The 24,948-nt window shown below is 52.2% G+C and overlaps 1 protein-coding gene across 1 annotated transcript in view; it reads right to left on the reverse strand.

Annotated features, from left to right (window-relative positions):
• Positions 1-24,948, reverse strand: part of LOC116957382 (arf-GAP with Rho-GAP domain, ANK repeat and PH domain-containing protein 1-like) — an 87,215-nt gene that overhangs the window by 47,567 nt on the left and 14,700 nt on the right. Inside the window, exons 4-9 of the mRNA XM_032979500.2 lie at positions 24,719-24,888; positions 19,182-19,288; positions 9,293-9,492; positions 5,163-5,248; positions 4,121-4,327; positions 713-863 (exon numbers count right to left, since the gene is read on the reverse strand). Coding sequence (XP_032835391.1) covers positions 713-863; positions 4,121-4,327; positions 5,163-5,248; positions 9,293-9,492; positions 19,182-19,288; positions 24,719-24,888 — 921 coding nt within the window. The remainder of the gene's footprint in view (positions 1-712; positions 864-4,120; positions 4,328-5,162; positions 5,249-9,292; positions 9,493-19,181; positions 19,289-24,718; positions 24,889-24,948) is intronic.

A 24,948-nucleotide genomic window follows, 5' to 3' on the forward strand; every position in this document is an offset into this window, starting at 1 on the left:
TAGTGTAGTGTGTAGTGTAACAACAACAACTAGTGTAGTGTAGTGTGTAGTGTAACAACAACAACAACTAGTGTAGTGAATCAACAACAACAACAACTAGTGTAGTGTAGTGTGTAGTGTAACAACAACAACTAGTGTAGTGTAGTGTGTAGTGTAACAACAACAACAACTAGTGTAGTGTAGTGTATAGTGTAACAACAACAACAACTAGTGTAGTGCATAGTGTAGTGTATAGTGTAGTGTGTAGTGTATAGTGTAGTGTGTAGTAGTGTAGTGTGTAGTGTATAGTGTAGTGTAGAGTGCTGTGTATAGTGTAGTGTATAGTGTAGTGTGTAGTAGTGTAGTGTATAGTGTAGTGTATAGTGTATAGTAGTGTAGTGTATAGTGTAGTGTATAGTGTACTGTATAGTGTATTGTATAGTGTAGTGTATAGTGTAGTGTATAGTGGTGTAGTGTATTGTAGTGTATAGTGTATAGTATAGTGTATAGTGTAGTGTATAGTAGTGTATAGTGTATAGTAGTGTGGTGTATAGTGTAGTGTATAGTGTAGTGTATAGTGTAGTTTATAGTGTAGTGTATAGTGTAGTGTATAGTGGTGTAGTGTATAGTAGTGTAGTGTACAGTGTAGTGTATAATGTAGTGTAGTAGTGTATAGTGTAGTGTATAGTGTATAGTAGTGTAGTGTATAGTGTAGTGTACAGAGTCCCGCCACCTGTGTTGATGTTCTGGCTGATTAACTCTGCCTGGGCCCTCTGGCCGCCCCTGAGGGCTGCTGCGTACGCCGCTGCGGTGGCCTCGGCGCCGCTGAACAGCAGCGTCAGCGTCTCCAGCACGTCGGTCCGCTGCACAGCCTCCAGCAGGGCCTTGCGGTTTGTGGCGAGCACGCAAACGGAAGAACCGAAACCACCAATTGTCAGCGGCCGGGGAAACTTAGCGCTGCCGAGGGCCATTTGGATAATTAACAAAACGTCACGTATGTAAAAAATAAATAAAACAACAACAAAAAAATCACGGCGTTTCACCTTTAGTTTTGCTACAACCCCAGATTGATTATTACAAAAAAATGTCGGCAGAGTTATTCTTTTATAGATTTGAAGCTTTCGTGACTTCAAGGATCCACGCTCTTTGGTTCCATTCGGTAAAGTCACGTGGGTAAAAAAAAATAAAACAACAAAGAATCATGACGCTTCGGCCACAACACAAGTGGCCTTCATCAGGTGAAGGGACCGGACTGTCCAGAGGACAGCGTCGGAGTGAAGACAGCCAAGCGCAGGTCGCCTCCTTTTAAGCCGTGAGGGGGTAAACAGAAAAAAACGCCTTGACAAAGGAATTAGCATAAAATGTACTACTGTGAAAGCTTGGTATTAGCATAAAATGACATTACACCACCGTGAGAGTTTGGGATGCCACTGCTTGAATAAATATACTGTACCATTGAAAATTAGTTTAATGTTTGGTTCGATTTAGAACATCTTTCCAATGGTTGCTCAATTTGAAACCGTCTTCTCGGTTGAAATTGCACCTGTGTTTGTAGATCTGAATTGCCTCGTGAACAAATCTCTGATGACAACCCGTGGGTTTGCAGAGGACCTTGGTATCGGAGAAAATGATATCGTGATCACCCACAGCGTTGTAACAGTGATCAGCCACGGCAGAAGAATTCGTTCTGCCGTGTTTCAAATCTGACTTGTGCTCGCGAATTCGGTCAGAGACATGTCGCTTTCTCTCACCAATATAGCAATCACCGCAGGTACAACTCAATTTGTAAACCCCGGGGTACTGTAAGTCAGGAACGACATCCTTCACGGAAGGGATCAGGTCACGGATTTTGTGTACTGTATTGAACCGGACCAGGATCTTGTGTTTGTTTAGAATTTTGGAGATTTTTTTAGTAACGCCTGCTATATATGGTAGTGTGATGGTTTTGATCGGAGTATCAAGTGGTTGTTTCTGTATGGAGGGAGAAACAGCTTGGCGGATGGTACGGTCAGAGTATCCATTCCTTTTGAGGGCCAGATGTACATGTTTTAATTCACTGGTCAAGTGGTGTTGGTCCGAAATGCAATGAGCCCCGTGGTATAACGTTTTGATGAGAGAATGATTTTGCGTCGGGTGGTGGTGGGAATCAGGTTTCAAGTAGGAATCTGTGTGGGTGGGTTTCCTATAGACAGAATGTCCCAAAGAGCCATCAGGTCTCCTCTCAAACAGAACATCCAAGAATGGCAGCTTGCCATCTTTCTCCACTTCCATGGTGAATTTGATGGCGGGGTGTCTGGAATTAATGTGGTCTAGGAAAAGGTTCAAAGCCGGGGGGCCATGTGGCCAAATGACGAAAGTGTCGTCTAAAAATCTCTTCCACAGGGAAGGTCTGGGGGTGGAAGTCTGGATGGCGTCTGATTCAAATTTCTCCATGAAAACGTTGGCTATCACTGGTGACAAGGGAGAACCCATGGGGGTACCCTCATTTTGTTTGTAGAAGGAGCCATTCCAAGCAAAGTAGGTGTTGTTGAGGCAGTGCCTAACCAGCGCAGGTGTATCAGGGTCTAGTCCATGTTGGACCAAATTTTCAATTATTTCAATGGTATCAGGTACCGGGACCTTGGTGAACGGAGAGACCACATCGGAGCTGACAAGGATATCGTCAGGGGACACAATACAACGTCTTTGACCATAGAGACCAAATTGGGCTGAGTTAAGTACTGCTGAGGCGGTCTTGCCAGTGAAAGGCAGCAAGGTATCTGACAGAAAACGTGCTAGCTTATAGGTAGGGGAGTTGATCGTGGATACGATCGGTCGTAGTGGGGTGCCTTCCCTATGAATCTTGGGAAGACCATAGAATCTAGGGGGGGTCTTACAGCAGAAGGTTTTAGGGAGGGACGTTTAGTTGGTTTCGATTAGGGAGGTCGAACTTGTGATGATCTTGTTGGTTTTTATCGTTAGGCTATTGGTAGGGTCATTTTTTTAAATTTCTGAGTAACTTCCATCGTTGAGCAGGTTCTGGATTTTGCCGTTGTACGAATCTTTATCCATAATTACAGTGGCGTTGCCTTTGTCGGCTGAGAGGATGACTATATCATTTCTGTTTTTTTTTTAATTCGCGAGTTCAGAGCGTTCATTTTTTGCCGATGTTGCTAACGGGTTTCTTAGCACTCTTAAGAATAGCGGCTATTTCAGCTCTCGCAACGCCTGCTTGGATGTGTCCTACGCCTTTGAGGGCGTAGGACACATCCAATGCGGATGTGGAGCGGTCGTGCGTGGCGTGAGAGAGGGAGTGGTGACGTCAGAGGAGGGGGCGGGGCTTGAGAGAGGGAGCGGTGATGTCAGCGGATGGGGCGGGGCTTGAGAGGGAGGGGGGAGCAGTGACGTCAGAGGAGGGGGCGGGGCTTAAGAGAGAGGGAGGGAGCGATGACGTCAGGATGGGGCGGGGCTTCCCGGTGGGATGCGGAGCGGTCGCGTGCGGCGCGAGAGAGAGAGGGGGAGAGGGAGCAGTGACGTCGGCGGATGGGGCGGGGCTTGAGAGGGAGGGAGAGGTGACGTCAGAGGATGGGGGCGGGGCTTGGGAGAGAGGGAGCGGTGACGTCAGAGGACGGGGGCGGGGCTTGAGAGAGAGAGCGGTGACCTCAGCGGATGGGGCGGGGCTTGAGAGGGAGGGAGCAGTGACATCAGCGGATGGGGGCGGGGCTAGAGAGAGAAATGGAGCGGTGACGTCAGTGGACGGGGGCGGGGCTTGAGAGGAGAGGGAGAGAGGGAGTAGTGATGTCAGCGGATGGAGCGGGGCTTGAGAGAGAGAGAGGGAGGGAGCGGTGACGTCAGAGGAGGGGGCGGGGCTTGAGGGAGAGGGAGGGAGCGGTGACGTCAGAGGATGGGGCGGGGCTTGAGAGAGAGGGAGGGAGGGAGCGGTGAAGGCAGAGGATGGGGGCAGGGCTTGAGAGAGAGAGGGAGCGGTGACGTCAGAGGATGGGGTGGGGCTTGAGAGGGAGGGAGGGAGCAGTGACGTCAGAGGATGGGGGCGGGGCTTGAGAGAGCGAGGGAGCGGTGAGGTCAGCGGACGGGGGCGGGGCTTCCCGGCGTGAATCGTCAGCGTTGAGGCCCCGCCCGCCCACCCGCCCGCCGATCTCACCTCCTGCAGCTCTTGCCTTGAGCCGTAGAGGCGGTGGACCTTGCGGTACTTCCCCTCCACGTACTTGGCGCGGACAAAGTCGGCGCGGTCGGCCGCGGTGGGGGCGACGCCGCGGCCCCCGAGGCCCTCGCCGCCCAGGGCCTCGCTCGGAGGGACGAGGGCGGCCCAGAACGAGTTGGAGCGCTCGTTGCCCAGGGCGAGGAGCATCTGGGGAGGCGGGCGGCGGCGTCATGATCATTGTCATCGTCGTCATCGTCATCATCGTCGTCATCGTCGTCGTCAGCAGCAGCGGCGTCGTCGTCATCATCGTCATCATGGTCATGATCATCGTCATCATCGTCATCATGGTCATGATCATCGTCATCATCGTCATCGTCATGGTCATCATCGCCGTCATCATCATCATCGTTGTCATTGGGTGATGAGTCACGTGATGAGTCACGTGATGAGTCGGGTAACTCATCACGTGACGAGTCGGGTGACGAGTCACGGGATGAGTCACGTGATGAGTCGGGTGACGAGTCACGTGACGAGTCGGGTGACGAGTCACGTGACGAGTCGGGTGACGAGTCACGTGACTCATCACGTGACTCATCACGTGATGAGTCACGTGATGAGTCACGTGATGAATCGGGTGACGAGTCACGTGACGAGTCGGGTGACGAGTCACATGACGAGTCGGGTGACTCATGACGTGATGAGTCACGTGATGAGTCACGTGACGAGTCGGGTGACGAGTCACGTGACGAGTCGGGTGACGAGTCACGTGACGAGTCACGTGACGAGTCACATGACGAGGCGTGTGACGAGTCACGTGACGAGTCGGGTGACGAGTCACGTGCTGAGTCACGTGATGAGTCGGGTGACGAGTCACGTGACGAGTCACATGACGAGGCGTGTGACGAGTCACGTGACGAGTCACATGACGAGGCGTGTGACGAGTCACGTGACGAGTCGGGTGACGAGTCATGTGACGAGTCACGTGATGAGTCACGTGACGAATCACGTGATGAGTCACGTGACGAGTCGGGTGCCGAGTTACCTGCACGACATCCACTGTCCACGCCGTTTGATCTATGGTGAGGCTGCGAATGCGCGAGGCGTTTTGACCCAGCGACCTGTGGGCACCTGGAGGCAAACGCAGAGTCGGTGTCAGTGCGGTGTAGGTGGTGGTGTAGGTGGTGGTGTAGGTGGTGGTGTAGGTGGTGGTGTAGGTGGTGGTGTAGTTGGTGTAGGTGGTGGTGTAGTTGGTGGTGTAGGTGGGGGTGTAGGTGGTGGTGTAGTTGGTGTAGGTGGTGGTGTAGGTGGTGGTGTAGGTGGTGGTGTAGGTGGTGGTGTAGTTGGTGTAGGTAATGGTGTAGGTGGTGGTGTAGGTGGTGTAGGTGGTGGTGTAGGTGGTGATGTAGGTGGTGGTGTAGGTGGTGGTGTAGGTGGTGGTGTAGGTGGTGTAGGTTGTGGTGTAGGTGGTGGTGTAGGTGCGGTGTAGATGGTGGTGTAGGTGGTGTAGGTGGTGGTGTAGGTGCGGTGTAGGTGGTGGTGTAGGTGGTGGTGTAGGTGGTGGTGTAGGTGCGGTGTAGGTGGTGGTGTATGTGGTGTAGGTGGTGGTGTAGTTGGTGTAGGTGGTGGTGTAGGTGGTGTAGGTGGGGGTGTAGGTGGTGGTGTAGGTGGTGGTGTAGGTGGTGGTGTAGGTGGTGTAGGTGGTGGTGTAGGTGGTGGAGTAGGTGGTGGTGTAGGTGGTGCAGGTGGTGGTGTAGGTGGTGGAGTATGTGGTGGTGTAGGTGGTGGTGTAGGTGGTGGTGTAGGTGGTGGTGTAGGTGGTGTAGGTGGTGTAGGTGGTGTAGGTGGTGGTGTATGTGGTGGTGTAGTTGGTGTAGGTAATGGTGTAGGTGGTGGTGCAGGTGGTGGTGTAGGTGGTGGTGTAGGTGGTGGTGTAGGTGGTGTAGGTGGTGTAGGTGGCGTTGATGTAGGTGGTGTAGGTGGTGGTGTAGGTGGTGGTGTAGGTGGTGGTGTAGTTGGTGGTGTAGGTGGTGTAGGTGGTGTAGGTGGTGGTGTAGATGGTGGTGTAGGTGGTGTAGGTGGTGTAGGTGGTGGTGTAGGTGGTGGTGTAGGTGGTGTAGGTGGTGGTGTAGGTGGTGGTGTAGGTGGTGGTGTAGGTGGTGGTGTAGGTGGTGGTGTAGGTGGTGGTGGAGGTGGTGTAGGTGGTGGTGTAGGTGGTGGTGTAGGTGCGGTGTAGGTGGTGGTGTAGGTGGTGGTGTAGGTGGTGGTGTAGGTGATGTAGGTAGTGGTGTAGTTGGTGTATGTGGTGGTGTAGGTGGTGGAGTAGGTGGTGGTGTAAGTGGTGGTGGAGGTGGTGGTGTAGGTGGTGGTGTACGTGGTGGTGTAGGTGGTGGTGTAGGTGGTGATGTAGGTGGTGGTGTAGGTGGTGGTGTAGGTGGTGTAGGTGGTGATGTAGGTGGTGATGTAGGTGGTGGTGTAGGTGGTGGTGTAGGTGGTGGGGTAGGTGGTGGTGTAGGTGGTGGTGTAGGTGGTGGTGTAGTTGGTGTAGGTGGTGGTGTAGGTAGTGGTGTAGGTGGGGGTGTAGGTGGTGGTGTAGGTGGTGGTGTAGTTGGTGTAGGTAATGGTGTAGGTGGTGGTGTAGGTGGTGGTGTAGGTGGTGTAGGTGGTGGTGTAGGTGGTGATGTAGGTGGTGGTGTAGGTGGTGGTGTAGGTGGTGGGGTAGGTGGTGTAGGTGGTGGTGTAGGTGCGGTGTAGGTGGTGGTGTAGGTGGTGTAGGTGGTGGTGTAGGTGCGTGTAGGTGGTGGTGTAGGTGCGGTGTAGGTGGTGGTGTAGGTGGTGGTGTAGGTGGTGGTGTAGGTGCGGTGTAGGTGGTGGTGTAGGTGGTGTAGGTGGTGGTGTAGTTGGTGTAGGTGGGGGTGTAGGTGGTGGTGTAGGTGGTGGTGTAGGTGGTGGTGTAGGTGGTGTAGGTGGTGGAGTAGGTGGTGGAGTAGGTGGTGGTGTAGGTGGTGGTGGTGTATGTGGTGGTGTAGGTGGTGGTGTAGGTGGTGGTGTAGGTGGTGGTGTAGGTGGCGTTGATGTAGGTGGTGGTGTAGGTGGTGGTGTAGTTGGCGGTGTAGGTGGTGTAGGTGGTGGTGTAGGTGGTGGTGTAGGTGGTGTAGGTGGTGGTGTAGGTGGTGGTGTAGGTGGTGGTGTAGGTGGTGTAGGTGGTGATGTAGGTGGTGGTGTAGGTGGTGGTGTAGGTGGTGGTGTCGGTGGTGGTGTAGGTGGTGTAGGTGGTGGTGTAGTTGGTGTAGGTAATGGTGTAGGTGGTGGTGTAGGTGGTGTAGGTGGTGGTGTAGGTGGTGATGTAGGTGGTGCTGTAGGTGGTGGTGTAGGTGGTGGTGTAGGTGGTGTAGGTGGTGGTGTAGGTGGTTGGGTAGGTGCGGTGTAGGTGTTGGTGTAGGTGGTGTAGGTGGTGGTGTAGGTGCGGTGTAGGTGGTGGTGTAGGTGTGGTGTAGGTGGTGGTGTAGGTGGTGGTGGAGGTGGTGGTGTAGGTGCGGTGTAGGTGGTGGTGTAGGTGGTGGTGTAGTTGGTGTAGGAGGTGGTGTAGGTGGTGGTGTAGGTGGTGGTGTAGGTGGTGGTGTAGGTGGTGTAGGTGGTGTAGGTGGTGGTGTAGGTGGTGGAGTAGGTGGTGGTGTAGGTGGTGATGTAGGTGGTGGTGTAGGTGGTGGTGTAGGTGTTGGTGTTGGTGTAGGTGATGGTGTAGGTGGTATAGGTGTAGGTGATGGTGTAGGTGTTGGTGTAGGTGTAGGTGGTGTAGGTGTTTGTGTAGGTGATGATGTTGGTGTAGGTGATGGTGTTGGTGTTAGTGTAGGTGTAGGTGTTGGTGTAGGTGATGGTGTAGGTGGTGGTGTTAGTGTTGGTGTAGGTGTTGGTGGTTTAGGTGAAGGTGATGGTGTTGGTGTAGGTGGTGGTGTAGGTGTTGGTGGTGTAGGTGGTGGTGTAGGTGTTGGTGGTGTCAGTGTTGGTGTAGGTGGTTTAGGTGATGGTGATGGTGTAGGTGTAGGTGGTAGTGTAGGTGTTGGTGGTGTAGGTGTTGGTGTTAGTGGTGGTGTAGGTGTTGGTGTAGGTGGTGGTGTAGCTGTTGGTGGTGTAGGTGGTGGTGTAGGTGTTGGTGGTGTAGGTGGTGGTGTAGGTGTTGGTGGTGTCAGTGTTGGTGTAGGTGTTGGTGGTTTAGGTGATGGTGTTGGTGTAGGTGTAGGTGGTGGAAGTGTTGGTGTAGGTGGTGGTGTAGGTGTTGGTGTAGGTGATGGTGATGGTGTTGGTGTAGGTGTAGGTGATGGTGTAGGTGTTGGTGTTGGTGTTGGTGGTGAAGGTGTAGGTGATGCTGTAGGTGGTGTAGGTGTTGGTGTTGTTGTAGGTGTTGGTGTAGGTGATGGTGTAGGTGTTAGTGTAGGTGTAGGTGTTGGTGTAGGTGATGGTGTAGGTGGTGGTGTTAGTGTTGGTGTAGGTGTTGGTGTAGGTGTTGGTGGTTTAGGTGAAGGTGATGGTGTTGGTGTAGGTGGTGGTGTAGGTGTTGGTGGTGTAGGTGGTGGTGTAGGTGTTGGTGGTGTCAGTGTTGGTGTAGGTGGTTTAGGTGATGGTGATGGTGTAGGTGTAGGTGGTGGTGTAGGTGTTGGTGGTGTAGGTGTTGGTGTTAGTGGTGGTGTAGGTGTTGGTGTAGGTGGTGGTGTAGCTGTTGGTGGTGTAGGTGGTGGTGTAGGTGTTGGTGGTGTAGGTGGTGGTGTAGGTGTTGGTGGTGTCAGTGTTGGTGTAGGTGTTGGTGGTTTAGGTGATGGTGTAGGTGTAGTTGGTGGAAGTGTTGGTGTAGGTGGTGGTGTAGGTGTTGGTGTAGGTGATGGTGTTGGTGTAGGTGTAGGTGATGGTGTAGGTGTTGGTGATGGTGTTGGTGGTGAAGGTGTAGGTGATGCTGTAGGTGTAGGTGGTGTAGGTGTTGGTGTTGTTGTAGGTGTTGGTGTAGGTGATGGTGTAGGTGTTGGTGTAGCTGTAGGTGTTGATGTAGGTGTAGTTGGTGTAGGTGATGGTGTAGGTGTAGTTGGTGTAGGTGATGGTGTAGGTGGTGTTGGTGTAGCTGTAGCTGTAGTTGTCTACGCAAGTCCGAGGCTCCCCGCCACCACCCCCCCCCCCCCGCCCTACCGGCGCACTGCGTGCACACGACCACGGCCAGGTTGAGTGAGGCCCAGGCCGGCCCCGGCGCTCCGCAGTCTGCACAGGACTCGTTCCCCGGCACCGCCGACAGCCGCTCCAGGAGCTCCGGGTCTCCGAGGGCCTCCTCCTGAGCCTCCCGGAGGCTCGCGAGCCACGAGTCGCGCTCCGACTCGGAGTCGGTGGAGAACCTTGGGGCGAGGGGGGGGGGGGCGATGTAGCGGTGTGTGTGTGGTGTAGCGGTGTGTGTGTGTGGTGTAGCGGTGTGTGTGTGGTGTAGCTGTGTGTGTGGTGTAGCTGTGTGTGTGTGGTGTAGCGGTGTGTGTGTAGTGTAGCTGTGTGTGTGTGGGTGTAGCTGTGTGTGTGTGGTGTAGCTGTGTGTGTGTGTGGTGTAGCTGTGTGTGTGTGTGGTGTAGCTGTGTGTGTGTGGGTGTAGCGGTGTGTGTGGTGTAGCTGTGTGTGTGTGGTGTAGCGGTGTGTGTGTGTGGTGTAGGTGTGTGTGTGTAGCGGTGTGTGTGTGGTGTAGCGGTGTGTGTGTGTGTAGCTTTGTGTGTGTGGTGTAGCGGTGTGTGTGTGGTGTAGTGGTGTGTGTGTGGTGTAGCTGTGTGTGTGTGGGTGTAGCGGTGTGTGTGTGGGTGTAGCGGTGTATGTGTGGGTGTAGCTGTGTGTGTGTGGGTGTAGCGGTGTGTGTGTGGTGTAGCTGTGTGTGTGTGGGTGTAGCTGTGTGTGTGTGGTGTAGCTGTGTGTGTGTGTGGGTGTAGCGGTGTGTGTGTGGGTGGTGTAGCTGTGTGTGTGTGGTGTAGCGGTGTGTGTGTGGGTGTAGCGGTGTGTGTGTGGTGTAGCGGTGTGTATGTGTGTGGTGTAGGTGTGTGTGTGTGGTTTAGCGGTGTGTGTGTGTAGCTTTGTGTGTGTGGTATAGCGGTGTGTGTGTGTGTGGTGTAGCGGTGTGTGTGGTGTAGCGGTGTGTGTGTGTGGTGTAGCTGTGTGTGTGGTGTAGCGGTGTGTGTGTGGGTGTAGCGGTGTGTGTGTGGGTGTAGCTGTGTGTCTGTGGGTGTAGCGGTGTGTGTGTGGGTGTAGCGGTGTGTATGTAGTGTAGCTGTGTGTGTGTGGGTGTAGCGGTGTGTGTGTGGGTGTAGCTGTGTGTCTGTGGGTGTAGCTGTGTGTGTGTGGGTGTAGCGGGTGTGTGTGGGTGTAGCTGTGTGTGTGTGGGTGTAGCGGTGTGTGTGTTGTATAGCTGTGTGTGTGTGGTGTAGCTGTGTGTGTGCGGTAGCTGTGTGTGTGTGGTGTAGCTGTGTGTATGTGGGTGTAGCGGTGTGTGTGGTGTAGCTGTGTGTGGTGTAGCGGTGTGTGTGTGGTGTAGCTGTGTGTGTGTAGTGTAGCGGTGTGTGTGTGGGTGTAGCGGTGTGTGTGTGGGTGTAGCTGTGTGTGTGGTGTAGCGGTGTGTGTGTGGGTGTAGCGTTGTGTGTGTGGTGTAGCTGGGTGTGTGTGTGTGGTGTAGCAGTGTGTGTGTGGTGTAGCTGTGTGTGTGTGGTGTAGCGGTGTGTGTGGTGTAGCTGTGTGTGTGTGGTGTAGCTGTGTGTGTGTGGTGTAGCGGTGTGTGTGTGGTGTAGCTATGTGTGTGTGTAGCTGTGTGTGTGTGGTGTAGCTGTGTGTGTGTGGTGTAGCTGTGTAGGTGTAGCGGTGTGTGTGGTGTAGCGGTGTATGTGGTGTAGCTGTGTGTGGTGTAGCGGTGTGTGTGTGGTGTAGCTGTGTGTGTGTAGTGTAGCGGTGTGTGTGTGGGTGTAGCGGTGTGTGTGTGGTGTAGCGGTGTGTGTGGTGTAGCGGTGTGTGTGGTGTAGCTTGTGTGGTGTAGCTGTGTGTGTGTGGTGTAGCTGTGTGTGTGTGGGTGTAGCGGTGTGTGTGTGGGTGTAGCTGTGTGTCTGTGGGTGTAGCTGTGTGTGTGTGGGTGTAGCGGGTGTGTGTGGGTGTAGCTGTGTGTGTGTGGGTGTAGCGGTGTGTGTGTGGTATAGCTGTGTGTGTGTGGTGTAGCTGTGTGTGTGTGGTAGCTGTGTGTGTGTGGTGTAGCTGTGTGTATGTGGGTGTAGCGGTGTGTGTGGTGTAGCTGTGTGTGGTGTAGCGGTGTGTGTGTGGTGTAGCTGTGTGTGTGTAGTGTAGCGGTGTGTGTGTGGGTGTAGCGGTGTGTGTGTGGGTGTAGCTGTGTGTGTGGTGTAGCGGTGTGTGTGTGGGTGTAGCGTTGTGTGTGTGGTGTAGCTGGGTGTGTGTGTGTGTGGTGTAGCAGTGTGTGTGTGGTGTAGCTGTGTGTGTGTGTGGTGTAGCGGTGTGTGTGGTGTAGCTGTGTGTGTGTGGTGTAGCTGTGTGTGTGTGGTGTAGCGGTGTGTGTGTGGTGTAGCTATGTGTGTGTGTAGCTGTGTGTGTGTGGTGTAGCTGTGTGTGTGTGGTGTAGCTGTGTGGGTGTAGCGGTGTGTGTGGTGTAGCAGTGTGTGTGGTGTAGCTGTGTGTGGTGTAGCGGTGTGTGTGTGGTGTAGCTGTGTGTGTGTAGTGTAGCGGTGTGTGTGTGGGTGTAGCGGTGTGTGTGGTGTAGCTGTGTGTGTGTGGTGTAGCTGTGTGTGTGTGGTGTAGCTGTGTGTGTGTGGTGTAGCTGTGTGTGTGTGGTGTAGCTGTGTGTGTGTGGTGTAGCTGTGTGTGTGTGGTGTAGCGGTGTGTGTGTGTGGTGTAGCAGTGTGTGTGGTGTAGCTCTGTGTGTGGTGTAGCGGTGTGTGTGTGGTGTAGCTGTGTGTGTGGTGTAGCTGTGTGTGGTGTAGCTGTGTGTGTGGTGTAGCGGTGTGTGGTGTAGCTGTGTGTGTGTGGTGTAGCGGTGTGTGTGTGGGTGTAGCGGTGTGTGTGTGGTGTAGCGGTGTGTGTGTGTGTGGTGTAGGTGTGTGTGTGTGGTTTAGCGGTGTGTGTGTGTAGCTTTGTGTGTGTGGTATAGCGGTGTGTGTGTGTGTGGTGTAGCGGTGTGTGTGGTGTAGCGGTGTGTGTGTGTGGTGTAGCTGTGTGTGTGGTGTAGCGGTGTGTGTGTGGGTGTAGCGGTGTGTGTGTGGGTGTAGCTGTGTGTCTGTGGGTGTAGCGGTGTGTGTGTGGGTGTAGCGGTGTGTATGTAGTGTAGCTGTGTGTGTGTGGGTGTAGCGGTGTGTGTGTGGGTGTAGCTGTGTGTCTGTGGGTGTAGCTGTGTGTGTGTGGGTGTAGCGGGTGTGTGTGGGTGTAGCTGTGTGTGTGTGGGTGTAGCGGTGTGTGTGTGGTATAGCTGTGTGTGTGTGGTGTAGCTGTGTGTGTGCGGTAGCTGTGTGTGTGTGGTGTAGCTGTGTGTATGTGGGTGTAGCGGTGTGTGTGGTGTAGCTGTGTGTGGTGTAGCGGTGTGTGTGTGGTGTAGCTGTGTGTGTGTAGTGTAGCGGTGTGTGTGTGGGTGTAGCGGTGTGTGTGTGGGTGTAGCTGTGTGTGTGGTGTAGCGGTGTGTGTGTGGGTGTAGCGTTGTGTGTGTGGTGTAGCTGGGTGTGTGTGTGTGGTGTAGCAGTGTGTGTGTGGTGTAGCAGTGTGTGTGTGGTGTAGCTGTGTGTGTGTGGTGTAGCGGTGTGTGTGGTGTAGCTGTGTGTGTGTGGTGTAGCTGTGTGTGTGTGGTGTAGCGGTGTGTGTGTGGTGTAGCTATGTGTGTGTGTAGCTGTGTGTGTGTGGTGTAGCTGTGTGTGTGTGGTGTAGCTGTGTAGGTGTAGCAGTGTGTGTGGTGTAGCGGTGTGTGTGGTGTAGCTGTGTGTGGTGTAGCGGTGTGTGTGTGGTGTAGCTGTGTGTGTGTAGTGTAGCGGTGTGTGTGTGGGTGTAGCGGTGTGTGTGTGGTGTAGCGGTGTGTGTGGTGTAGCGGTGTGTGTGGTGTAGCTTGTGTGGTGTAGCTGTGTGTGTGTGGTGTAGCTGTGTGTGTGTGGGTGTAGCGGTGTGTGTGTGGGTGTAGCTGTGTGTCTGTGGGTGTAGCTGTGTGTGTGTGGGTGTAGCGGGTGTGTGTGGGTGTAGCTGTGTGTGTGTGGGTGTAGCGGTGTGTGTGTGGTATAGCTGTGTGTGTGTGGTGTAGCTGTGTGTGTGTGGTAGCTGTGTGTGTGTGGTGTAGCTGTGTGTATGTGGGTGTAGCGGTGTGTGTGGTGTAGCTGTGTGTGGTGTAGCGGTGTGTGTGTGGTGTAGCTGTGTGTGTGTAGTGTAGCGGTGTGTGTGTGGGTGTAGCGGTGTGTGTGTGGGTGTAGCTGTGTGTGTGGTGTAGCGGTGTGTGTGTGGGTGTAGCGTTGTGTGTGTGGTGTAGCTGGGTGTGTGTGTGTGGTGTAGCAGTGTGTGTGTGGTGTAGCTGTGTGTGTGTGGTGTAGCGGTGTGTGTGGTGTAGCTGTGTGTGTGTGGTGTAGCTGTGTGTGTGTGGTGTAGCGGTGTGTGTGTGGTGTAGCTATGTGTGTGTGTAGCTGTGTGTGTGTGGTGTAGCTGTGTGTGTGTGGTGTAGCTGTGTGGGTGTAGCGGTGTGTGTGGTGTAGCAGTGTGTGTGGTGTAGCTGTGTGTGGTGTAGCGGTGTGTGTGTGGTGTAGCTGTGTGTGTGTAGTGTAGCGGTGTGTGTGTGGGTGTAGCGGTGTGTGTGGTGTAGCTGTGTGTGTGTGGTGTAGCTGTGTGTGTGTGGTGTAGCTGTGTGTGTGTGGTGTAGCTGTGTGTGTGTGGTGTAGCTGTGTGTGTGTGGTGTAGCTGTGTGTGTGTGGTGTAGCGGTGTGTGTGTGTGGTGTAGCAGTGTGTGTGGTGTAGCTCTGTGTGTGGTGTAGCGGTGTGTGTGTGGTGTAGCTGTGTGTGTGGTGTAGCTTTGTGTGGTGTAGCTGTGTGTGTGGTGTAGCGGTGTGTGGTGTAGCTGTGTGTGTGTGGTGTAGCGGTGTGTGTGTGGTGTAGCTGTGTGTGGTGTAGCTGTGTGTGGTGTAGCGGTGTGTGGTGTAGCTGTGCGTGTGGTGTAGCTGTGCGTGTGGTGTAGCTGTGTGTGTGTGTAGCTGTGTGTGGTGTAGCGGTGTGTGTGGTGTAGCGGTGTGTGTGTGTGTGTAGTGCAGTGTGTGTAGTGCAGTGTGTGTAGTGTGTGTGTCGTGTAGTGTGTGTAGTGTGTGTAGTGTAGTATTTGTAGTGTAGTGTGTGTAGTGTGTGTAGTGTAGTGTGTGTAGTATGTGTAGTGTAGTGTGTGTAGTGTGTGTAGTGTAGTGTGTGTAGTGTGTGTAGTGTAGTGTGTGTAGTGTAGTGTGTGCAGTGTGTGTAGTGTAGTGTCTGTGTAGTGTGTGTGTAGTGTAGTGTGTGTAGTGTGTGTAGTGTAGTGTGTGTAGTGTAGTGTGTGTAGTGTGTGTGGTGTGTGTAGTGTAGTGTGTGGAGTGTGTGTGTGTAGTGTGTGTGGTGTGTGTGTGTAGTGTGTGTAGTGTGTGTGTAGTGTGTGTAGTATGTGTAGTGTAGTGTGTGTAGTGTGTGTAGCGTAGCATGTGCAGTGTGTGTGTGTAGTGTGTGTAGTGTAGTGTGTGTAGTGTGTATGTGTAGTGTAGTGTGTGTAGTGTGTATGTGTAATGTGTGTAGTGTGTGTGTAGTGTGTGTAGTGTAGTGTGTGTAGTGTGTGTGTAGTGTGTGTGTAGTGTTTGTGTATTGTAGTGTGTGTAGTGTAGTATTGTAGTGTAGTGTGAGTAGTGTGTGTAGTGTAGTGTGTGTAGTATGTGTAGTGTAGTGTGTGTAGTGTATAGTGTAGTGTAGTATGTGTAGTGTAGTGTGTGTGTAGTGTATATAGTGTAGTGTGTGTGTGGTGTAGTGTGTGTAGTGTAGTGTGTGTAGTGTGTGTAGTGTGTGTGTGTGGTGTGTGTAGTGTAGTGTGTGTAGTGTATAGTGTAGTGTAGTATGTGTAGTGTAGTGTGTGTGTAGTGTATAGTGTAGTGTGTGTAGTGTGTGTGTGTGTAGTGTATAGTGTAGTGTGTGTAGTGTGTGTAGTGTGTGCGTAGTGTAGTGTATGTAGTGTAGTGTGTGTAGTGTGTGTAGTGTAGTGTGTGTAGTGTGTGTAGTTCAGTGTATAGTGTAGTGTGTGTGTAGTGTATAGTGTAGTGTAGTGTGTGTAGTGTGTGTGTGTAGTGTGTGTGTAGTGTATAGTGTAGTGTAGTATGTGTAGTGTAGTGTGTGTGTGTAGTGTATAGTGTAGTGTGTGTAGTGTAGTGTGTGTGTGTAATGTGTGTAGTGTGTATGTGTAATGTAGTGTGTGTAGTGTGTGTAGTGTGTGTAGTGTGTGTAGTGTGTGCAGTGTGTGTGTAGTGTGTGTAGTGTAGTGTGTGTAGTGTAGTGTGTGTAGTGTGTGTGTAGTGTATAGTGTGTGTGTGTAGTGTGTGTAGTGTGTGTGTGTGTAGTGTGTGTGTAGTGTAGTGTGTGTAGTGTGTGTGTGTGTAGTGTATGTGTGTAGTGTGTGTGTGTGTAGTGTGTGTGTAGTGTATAGTGTAGTATGTGTAGTGTAGTGTGTGTAGTGTGTATGTGTAATGTAGTGTGTGTAGTGTAGTGTGTGTAGTGTGTGTGTAGTGTGTGTAGTGTGTGTAGTGTGTGTGTAGTGTATAGTGTAGTGTGTGTGTGTGGTGTGTAGTGTATAGTGTAGTGTAGTATGTGTAGTGTAGTGTGTGTGTAGTGTATATTGTAGTGTGTGTGTAGTGTTTGTAGTGTAGTGTAGTGTGTGTAGTGTGTGTAGTTTAGTGTGTGTAGTGTAGTGTGTGTAGTGTGTGTAGTGTAGTGTGTAGTGTGTGTAGTTCAGTGTATAGTGAGTGTGTGTAGTGTATAGTGTAGTGTGTGTAGTGTGTGTGTGTGTGTAGTGTGTGTGTAGTGTATAGTGTAGTGTAGTATGTGTAGTGTAGTGTGTGTGTGTAGTGTATAGTGTAGTGTGTGTAGTGTAGTGTGTGTGTAGTGTGTGTAGTGTAGTGTGTGTGTAATATGTGTAGTATGTATGTGTAATGTAGTATGTGTAGTGTGTGTAGTGTGTGTGTTTGTAGTGTATAGAGTAGTGTAATGTGTGTAGTGTAGTGTGTGTAGTGTGTGTGTGTAGTGTATAGTGTGTGTGTAGTGTGTGTAGTGTGTGTGTGTAGTGTAGTGTGTGTGTAGTGTGTGTAGTGTAGTGTGTGTAGTGTGTGTGTAGTGTGTGTGTGTAGTGTGTGTGTGTAGTGTGTGTGTAGTGTATAGTGTAGTGTAGTATGTGTAGTGTAGTGTAGTGTGTGTAGTGTGTATGTGTAATGTAGTGTAGTGTGTGTGTAGTGTGTGTGTAGTGTGTGTGTAGTGTGTGTGTAGTGTAGTGTGTGTAGTGTGTGTAGTGTGTGTGTGTGTGTAGTGTATAGTGTAGTGTGTGTGTGTAGTGTGTAGTGTATAGTGTAGTGTAGTATGTGTAGTGTAGTGTGTGTGTAGTGTATATTGTAGTGTGTGTGTAGTGTTTGTAGTGTAGTGTGTGTAGTGTGTTTAGTTTAGTGTGTGTAGTGTAGTGTGTGTAGTGTGTGTAGTGTAGTGTGTGTAGTGTGTGTAGTGTATAGTGTAGTGTGTGTGTGTAGTGTGTGTAGTGTGTGTAGTGTAGTGTGTGTAGTTCAGTGTATAGTGTAGTGTGTGTGTAGTGTATAGTGTAGTGTGTGTAGTGTGTGTGTGTGTAGTGTGTGTGTGTGTGTAGTGTGTGTGTGTAGTGTATAGTGTATTGTAGTATGTGTAGTGTAGTGTGTGTGTGTAGTGTATAGTGTAGTGTGTGTAGTGTAGTGTGTGTGTGTAATGTGTGTAGTGTGTATGTGTAATGTAGTGTGTGTAGTGTGTGTAGTGTGTGTGTAGTGTGTGTAGTGTAGTGTGTGTAGTGTAGTGTGTGTAGTGTGTGTGTAGTGTATAGTGTGTGTGTGTAGTGTGTGTAGTGTGTGTGTGTGGTGTAGTGTGTGTGTAGTGTAGTGTGTGTAGTGTGTGTGTGTAGTGTGTGTGTGTGTAGTGTGTGTGTGTGTAGTGTGTGTGTGTAGTGTATAGTGTAGTATGTGTAGTGTAGTGTGTGTAGTGTGTATGTGTAATGTAGTGTGTGTAGTGTAGTGTAGTGTGTGTAGTGTGTGTGTAGTGTGTGTGTAGTGTATGTAATGTGTGTAGTGTGTGTGTAGTGTATAGTGTAGTGTGTGTAGTTTAGTGTGTGTAGTGTAGTGTGTGCAGTGTGTGTAGGGTAGTGTGTAGTGTGTGTAGTTCAGTGTATAGTGTGTGTGTAGTGTATAGTGTGTGTAGTGTGTGTGTAGTGTGTGTGTAGTGTATAGTGTAGTGTAGTATGTGTAGTGTAGTGTGTGTGTAGTGTATAGTGTAGTGTGTGTAGTGTAGTGTGTGTGTAGTGTGTGTAGTGTAGTGTGTGTGTAATATGTGTAGTATGTATGTGTAATGTAGTATGTGTAGTGTGTGTAGTGTGTGTGTTTGTAGTGTATAGAGTAGTGTAGTGTGTGTAGTGTAGTGTGTTTAGTGTGTGTGTGTAGTGTATAGTGTGTGTGTAGTGTGTGTAGTGTGTGTGTGTAGTGTAGTGTGTGTAGTGTAGTGTGTGTAGTGTGTGTGTAGTGTGTGTGTGTAGTGTGTGTGTGTAGTGTGTGTGTGTAGTGTATAGTGTAGTGTAGTATGTGTAGTGTAGTGTGTGTGTAGTGTGTGTGTGTAGTGTGTGTGTGTAGTGTATAGTGTAGTGTAGTATGTGTAGTGTAGTGTGTGTAGTGTGTATGTGTGTAATGTAGTGTGTGTAGTGTAGTGTGTGTAGTGTGTGTGTAGTGTGTGTGTAGTGTGTGTAGTGTGTGTGTAGTGTAGTGTGTGTAGTGTGTGTAGTGTATAGTGTAGTGTGTGTGTGTAGTGTGTAGTGTATAGTGTAGTGTAGTATGTGTAGTGTGTGTGTGTGTAGTGTATATTGTAGTGTGTGTGTAGTGTTTGTAGTGTAGTGTGTGTAGTGTGTGTAGTTTAGTGTGTGTAGTGTGTGTAGTGTGTGTAGTGTAGTGTGTGTAGTGTGTGTAGTGTATAGTGTAGTGTGTGTAGTGTGTGTAGTTCAGTGTATAGTGTAGTGTGTGTGTAGTGTATAGTGTAGTGTGTGTAGTGTGTGTGTAGTGTGTGTGTGTGTAGTGTGTGTGTAGTGTATAGTGTAGTGTAGTATGTGTAGTGTAGTGTGTGTGTGTAGTGTATAGTATAGTGTGTGTAGTGTAGTGTGTGTGTGTAGTGTGTGTGTAATGTAGTGTGTGTAGTGTGTGTGTGTGTGTAGTGTATAGTGTAGTGTGTGTAGTGTAGTGTGTGTAGTGTGTGTGTGTAGTGTATAGTGTGTGTGTAGTGTGTGTAGTGTGTGTGTGTAGTGTATAGTGTGTGTGTAGTGTGTGTAGTGTGTGTAGTGTAGTGTGTAGTGTGTGTAGTGTAGTATGTGTAGTGTGGTGTGTGTAGTGTGTGTGTTGGTGTAGTGTGTGTGTGTAGTGTGTGTAGTGTATAGTGTAGTGTAGTATGTGTAGTGTAGTGTGTGTGTGTAGTGTATAGTGTAGTGTGTGTAGTGTAGTGTGTGTAGTGTGTGTAGTGTAGTGTGTGTAGTGTATAGTGTAGTTTGTTTAGTGTAGTGTGTGTACTGTGTGTAGTGTGTGTAGTGTAGTGTGTGAGTGTAGTGTAGTGTGTGTACGGTAGTGTGTGTAGTGTGTGTACTGTGTGTAGTGTGTGTGTGTAGTGTATAGTGTACTGTGTTTAGTGTAGTGTGTGTGTAGTGTGTGTAGTGTAGTGTGTGAGTGTAGTGTAGTGTGTGTACGGTAGTGTGTGTAGTGTGTGTGTGTAGTGTATAGTGTAGTGTGTGTAGTGTTGTGTGTGTAGTGTATAGTGTAGTGTGTGTAGTGTGTGCGGCTACTTGTATGTGACTTGCGGTGTGGTGACGGTGAATGTGGTAGCCGCCTGTTCCTTCACGCTCATCGTCCGCGTGTCGCAGAAGAGCAACCCCAGTCCAGCCTCAGCCTCCTGGCAACAGCAAAGACAAAGATCACAGCTACACACACAGCTACACACACAGCTACACACACAGCTACAACTACAGCCACACACAGCCACACACAGCTACATACATCTACACACACACACAGCTACACACACAGCTACACACAGCTACACACACACAGCTACACACAGCTACAACTACAGCCACACACAGCCACACACAGCTACACACAGCTACACACAGCTACACACACACAGCTACAACTACAGCCACACACAGCTACACACAGCTACACACAGCTACACACAGCCACACACAGCTACACACACAGCTACAACTACAGCCACACACAGCTACAACAACAACAACAACCGCCATTCGCCACTAAGTGGCGGTGACGTCACCACGACGCTTGTGCCAGGCCATGTGCACCTTGAGGCCACGTGGAGTGTCAAACGCCCGCTGGCAGGAGGTCACGGGGCAGACCCAGGTGCCACGGGTCGACTGACTGAGATGACTGAGATGACTGGCTGGTGCACCACCTGTGCCCCCTACTGTGCCAACCTGCTGTGCTTCAGCCACCCGGCGCTCCGCTCGTTGTTGTGAGCGTCGCTCCTCCGCCCTCCGTTGTTGTTGGAGGGCGACTACCTCCAACTGCCCAGTAGCGTCCTTCACGAGCCTCCTCCACAGAGGCCGATCTTGACACCGCTGGTACCAGTCATCGGCAAGTCCACTCAGCTCCACGTCCTCCCGTACCACGTCACTCCATCTCTTCTCTAGCCTGTGCCGCGCCCGTTCATCCCCCTCGATCCGGCCGGACAAAAAGCTGTTTGGGCATGCGGTGGCTGGGCATGCGGGCTACATGACCCAGCCAACGCAGCCTTGCCCTGCCGGAGGAATGTGCCCAGATCTTTCAAGGATTTGTGAGCTCCTCGCACAGTCCAGCCTGCAGGTTTTAAACCTGGGCGGACCGTAGGCAGGCCAGCCTGAATGTTTTTAACCGGCGCAGATGGCCCCGGGGGAATCGAAGATCTGACCACTGCTCTTTGCCTTAAGGTTGCTGATGGGTGAGGCGCCGTAAGTTACTTTTTTTCATGGAATTAATGATTTGTGATCGCGGGCTACTGACCCAGATCCTATCTCCTCAGCACCCCGCGCCCACCACCATCACCACCACCACCCAATCTCCGAGCGAAGGCTCCGGTAAGCCTCCTCATTCTCCGATGCTGCATGTTTTAGACGATGGGAGTGTGGCCCGTCGCTTTCACTCAACCTAGCCGGAACACCTCCTCTGTCAGCCACCATCTCTGGGGAGGTCGGGACAGCGTAACATGACGCACTCCGGCGGATGTTCTTGCTTGGATCCACGACGTTGTGTGGATGCGCCGATGCCGGAACAGCGTGGTTAGTGCTTGCAATCTCCACGGGCTGCACAAAAATCTAGTAGCCTCCTCCTGAGCTGATCTGGCCCACGCCTTCCAATCACTCCAGACCGGGTGCCAGCATCATGACCAACTCGGGCATTGAAGCCGCCCAACAAGATGACTCTGTCCCGAGGGGCCACTTTAGCCTGCACCTGTGACAGGAGGTCATGGAAGGCATCTGACTCATCGGCCTTGCCTGAATCCCTCCACGGATGTTCGTCTTCGCTGGGGGCATAAGCAACCACGACCACCACCATTCCTCACCCACTGTTGATGGTGAGGCGAGCCCACAGTAGCCTGGGAGTCACAGCTTCCCACACCTCACCGCCACGCTCCCACGCCCCGTTCATTATTTTGATCAGAAGAAGAGCCTCTCCCCGTTGTTTGGAAGCTTCCTGCCGCCAAGTGGAGAACTGTCCACCCCTCATGATGACCACAGCCAGAACCGGTCCACCTCCTGACGGAGAAGCGGCAGCCTTTCCTCTACACACTCCAGAACCGGTCCCACAGTCCACCTCCTGACGGAGGAGCGGCAGCCTTTCCTCTACACACTCCAGAACCGGTCCCACAGTCCACCTCCTGACGGAGGAGCGGCAGCCTTTCCTCTACACACTCCAGAACCGGTCCACAGTCCACCTCCTGACGGAGGAGCGGCAGCCTTTCCTCTACACACTCCAGAACCGGTCCCACAGTCCACCTCCTGACGGAGGAGCGGCAGCGTTTCCTCTACAAACTCCAGAACCGGACCACCGGAGCTCCCTGCATTCCACAGAGGTCCAGGCGGTACCGGTCCACCTCCTGACGGAGAAGCGGCAGCCTTTCCTCTGCACCGAGAGGGCCCGGACATTACATGCGGACAAACGGGGCGCTTCTCCTGTTCCTGGAGGAACCCCGAGATGGATTGGGGTGTGGGGGGGGTGGTGGTGATCGTGGTTGTGGTGGTGGTGGTTGTGGTGGTGGGGTGCTGGTGGTGGTGGTGGTGATGGTGGTGGTGGTTGTGGTGGTGGGGTGGTTGTGGTGGTGGGGTGCTGGTGGTGGTGGTTGTGGTGGTGGGGTGGTTGTGGTGGTGGTTGTGCTGGTGGTGGTGATGGTGGTGGTGGGGTGCTGGTGGTGGTTGTGATGGTGGGGTGCTGGTGGTGGTGATGGTGGTGGTGGGGTAGTGGTGGTTGTGGTGGTGGTGGTTGTGGTGGTGGTGGTGATGGTGGTGGTGGTGATGGTCGGGGTGGGGGTGGTGGTGGTGGTGATGGTGGTGGTGGTGGGGTGCTGGTGGTGGTTATGATGGTGGCGTGCTGGTGGTGGTGGTGGTGGGGTGGTGGTGGTTGGGTGGTGGTGGTTGGGTGGTGGTGGTGGTGGTGGGGTGGTGGTGAGGTGGTGGTAGTGGTGGTGGTGGGGTGGTGGTGGTGGGGTGGTGGTGGTTGTGGTGGTGGTTGTGGTAGTGGTGTGGTGGTGATGGTAGTGGTGGTGGTTGTGGTAGTGGTGGTGGTGGTGATGGTAGTGGTGGTGATGGTAGTGGTAGTGGTGGTGGTAGTGGTGGTGGTGATGGTAGTGGTGGTTGTGGTGGTGGTGATGGTGGTTGTGGTGGTGATGGTGGTTGTGGTGATGGTAGTGGTTGTGGTGGTGGTGATGGTGGTTGTGGTGGTGGTAGTGGTTGTGGTGGTGGTTGTGGTAGTGGTGGTGGTTGTGGTGGTTGTGGTAGTGGTTGTGGTAGTGGTGTGGTGGTGATGGTAGTGGTGGTGGTGATGGTAGTGGTTGTGGTGGTGGTTGTGGTGGTGGTGATGGTGGTTGTGGTGGTGATGGTGGTGATGGTAGTGGTGGTTGTGGTGCTGGTGGTTGTGGTGGTGGTAGTTGTGGTGGTGGGGTGGTGGTGCTGGTGGTGGCGGTGGTTGTGGTGGTGGTAGTAGTGGCGGTGGTTGTGGTGGTGGTAGTGGTGGTGGTTGTGGTTGTGGTGGTTGTTGTGGTTGTAGTGGTTGTTGTGGTTGTGGTGGTTGCGGTAGTGGTGGTGGTGGTTGTTGTTGTTGTGGTTGTGGTAGTGGTGGTGGTTGTGGTAGTTGTTGTTGTTGTGGTAGTGGTGGTGGTGGTTGTGGTAGTTGTGGTGGTGGTTGTGGTAGTGGTTGTTGTGGTTGTGGTAGTGGTGGTGATGGTAGTGGTTGTTGTGGTAGTGGTGGTTGTGGTGGTTGTTGTGGTGGTTGTGGTGGTGATGGTAGTGGTTGTTGTGGTAGTGGTGGTTGTGGTGGTTGTTGTGGTGGTTGTGGTGGTTGTTGTTGTGGTAGTGGTTGTTATAGTTGTGGTGATGGTTGTGGTAGTGGTGGTTGTTGTGATGGTAGTGGTGGTGGTTGTGATGGTAGTGGTTGTGGTTGTTGTGGTTGCTGTGGTTGTTGTGGTAGTGGTTGTGGTAGTGGTGGTGGTGGTTGTGGTAGTGGTGGTGGTTGTGATGGTAGTGGTTGTTGTGGTTGTTGTGGTAGTGGTGGTTGTTGTGGTTGTTGTGGTGGTTGTTGTGGTGGTTGTTGCTGTGGTTGTGGTGGTGGTTGTTGTGATGGTAGTGGTTGTTATTGTGGTTGTGGTGATGGCAGTGGTTGTGGTTGTTCTGGTTATGGTTGTTGTGGTTGTGGTTGTTGTTGTTGTGGTTGTTGTGGTTGTTGTGATGGTAGTGGTTGTTGTGGTTGTTGTTGTTGTGGTTGTGGTTGTTGTGGTTGTTGTGGTAGTGGTGGTTGTTGTTGTGGTTGTTGTGATGGTAGTGGTTGTTGTTGTTGTGGTTGTTGTGGTTGTTGTTGTGGTAGTGGTGGTGGTTGTTGTTGTGGTTGTTGTGATGGTAGTGGTTGTTGTTGTGGTTGTTGTGGTGGTTGTTGTGATGGTAGTGGTTGTTGTTGTTGTGGTTGTTGTGGTGGTAGTGGTTGTTGTGATGGTAGTGGTTGTTGTTGTTGTGGTTGTTGTGGTGGTAGTGGTTGTTGTTGTTGTTGTTGTGGTGGTGGTGGTTGTTGTGATGGTAGTGGTTGTTGTTGTTGTGGTTGTTGTGGTGGTAGTGGTTGTTGTTGTTGTGGTTGTTGTGGTTGTTGTGGTGGTAGTGGTTGTTGTTGTTGTGGTGGTGGTTGTTGTGATGGTAGTGGTTGTTGTTGTTGTGGTTGTTGTGGTTGTTGTGGTTGTTGTGGTGGTAGTGGTTGTTGTTGTGGTGGTGGTTGTTGTGATGGTAGTGGTTGTTGTTGTTGTGGTTGTTGTGGTGGTAGTGGTTGTTGTTGTTGTTGTGGTGGTGGTAGTGGTTGTTGTTGTGGTGGTGGTAGTGGTTGTTGTTGTGGTTGTTGTGGTGGTAGTGGTTGTTGTTGTTGTGGTTGTTGTGGTGGTAGTGGTTGTTGTGGTTGTTGTGGTGGTAGTGGTTGTTGTTGTGGTTGTTGTGGTGGTAGTGGTTGTTGTTGTTGTTGTGGTAGTGGTTGTTGTTGTTGTGGTGGTGGTTGTTGTGGTGGTAGTGGTTGTTGTTGTTGTTGTGGTAGTGGTTGTTGTGGTGGTGGTGGTTGTTGTGGTGGTAGTGGTTGTTGTTGTTGTGGTTGTTGTGGTAGTGGTGGTGGTTGTTGTTGTGGTTGTGGTTGTTGTGATGGTAGTGGTTGTTGTTGTTGTGGTTGTTGTGGTAGTGGTGGTGGTTGTTGTTGTGGTTGTGGTTGTTGTGATGGTAGTGGTTGTGGTGGTTGTTGTGGTTGTTGTGGTGGTAGTGGTTGTTGTGATGGTAGTGGTGGTTGTTGTTGTGGTTGTTGTGGTGGTTTCAGTCTCCTGTCTCTGCTGGACGCGGCTTGGCCAGGAGGCGTCGCGGTCGCCCCTCCCTCCCCCCATGCCCCGCCCTCCCATGCCCCGCCCCCCATCTGCGCGTCACGGTGCACGTGCTAGGAAACGCCTCTACAGCCCCGCCCCTCCCCCCGCCCGCCCCCCCCACGCCCCGCCCCCCACCTGCGCGTCACGTTGCACGTGCAAGTAAAAGTGTCTACAGCCCCGCCCCTCCCACCGCCCCCCCCATGCCCCGCCCCCCCCCCATGCCCCGCCCCCCACCTGCGCGTCACGGTGCACGTGCAGGCAGAGCGCGTGCAGCACGCCGAGCACGCGCAGCCCCTTGAGGCCCAGGGCCCCGCGCGTCACGAGGCGGCCCCACGGGGGCCACGGAGGCCCCCCGAGGGGCGTGGTCACCGCCAGCAGGGCCTTCAGCAGCGACTCACGTGACTCTGGGGGGGGGGGGGTAATAGGGGTGGGGGTGGGGGAGAGGGTGGGGGAGGGGGTGGGGT

Source organism: Petromyzon marinus, chromosome 73 (assembly GCF_048934315.1).
Source record: "Petromyzon marinus isolate PM22_M1 ecotype Great Lakes invasive population chromosome 73, UKy_Petmar_22M1.pri1.0, whole genome shotgun sequence".
Classification (NCBI taxonomy): domain Eukaryota; kingdom Metazoa; phylum Chordata; class Hyperoartia; order Petromyzontiformes; family Petromyzontidae; genus Petromyzon; species Petromyzon marinus.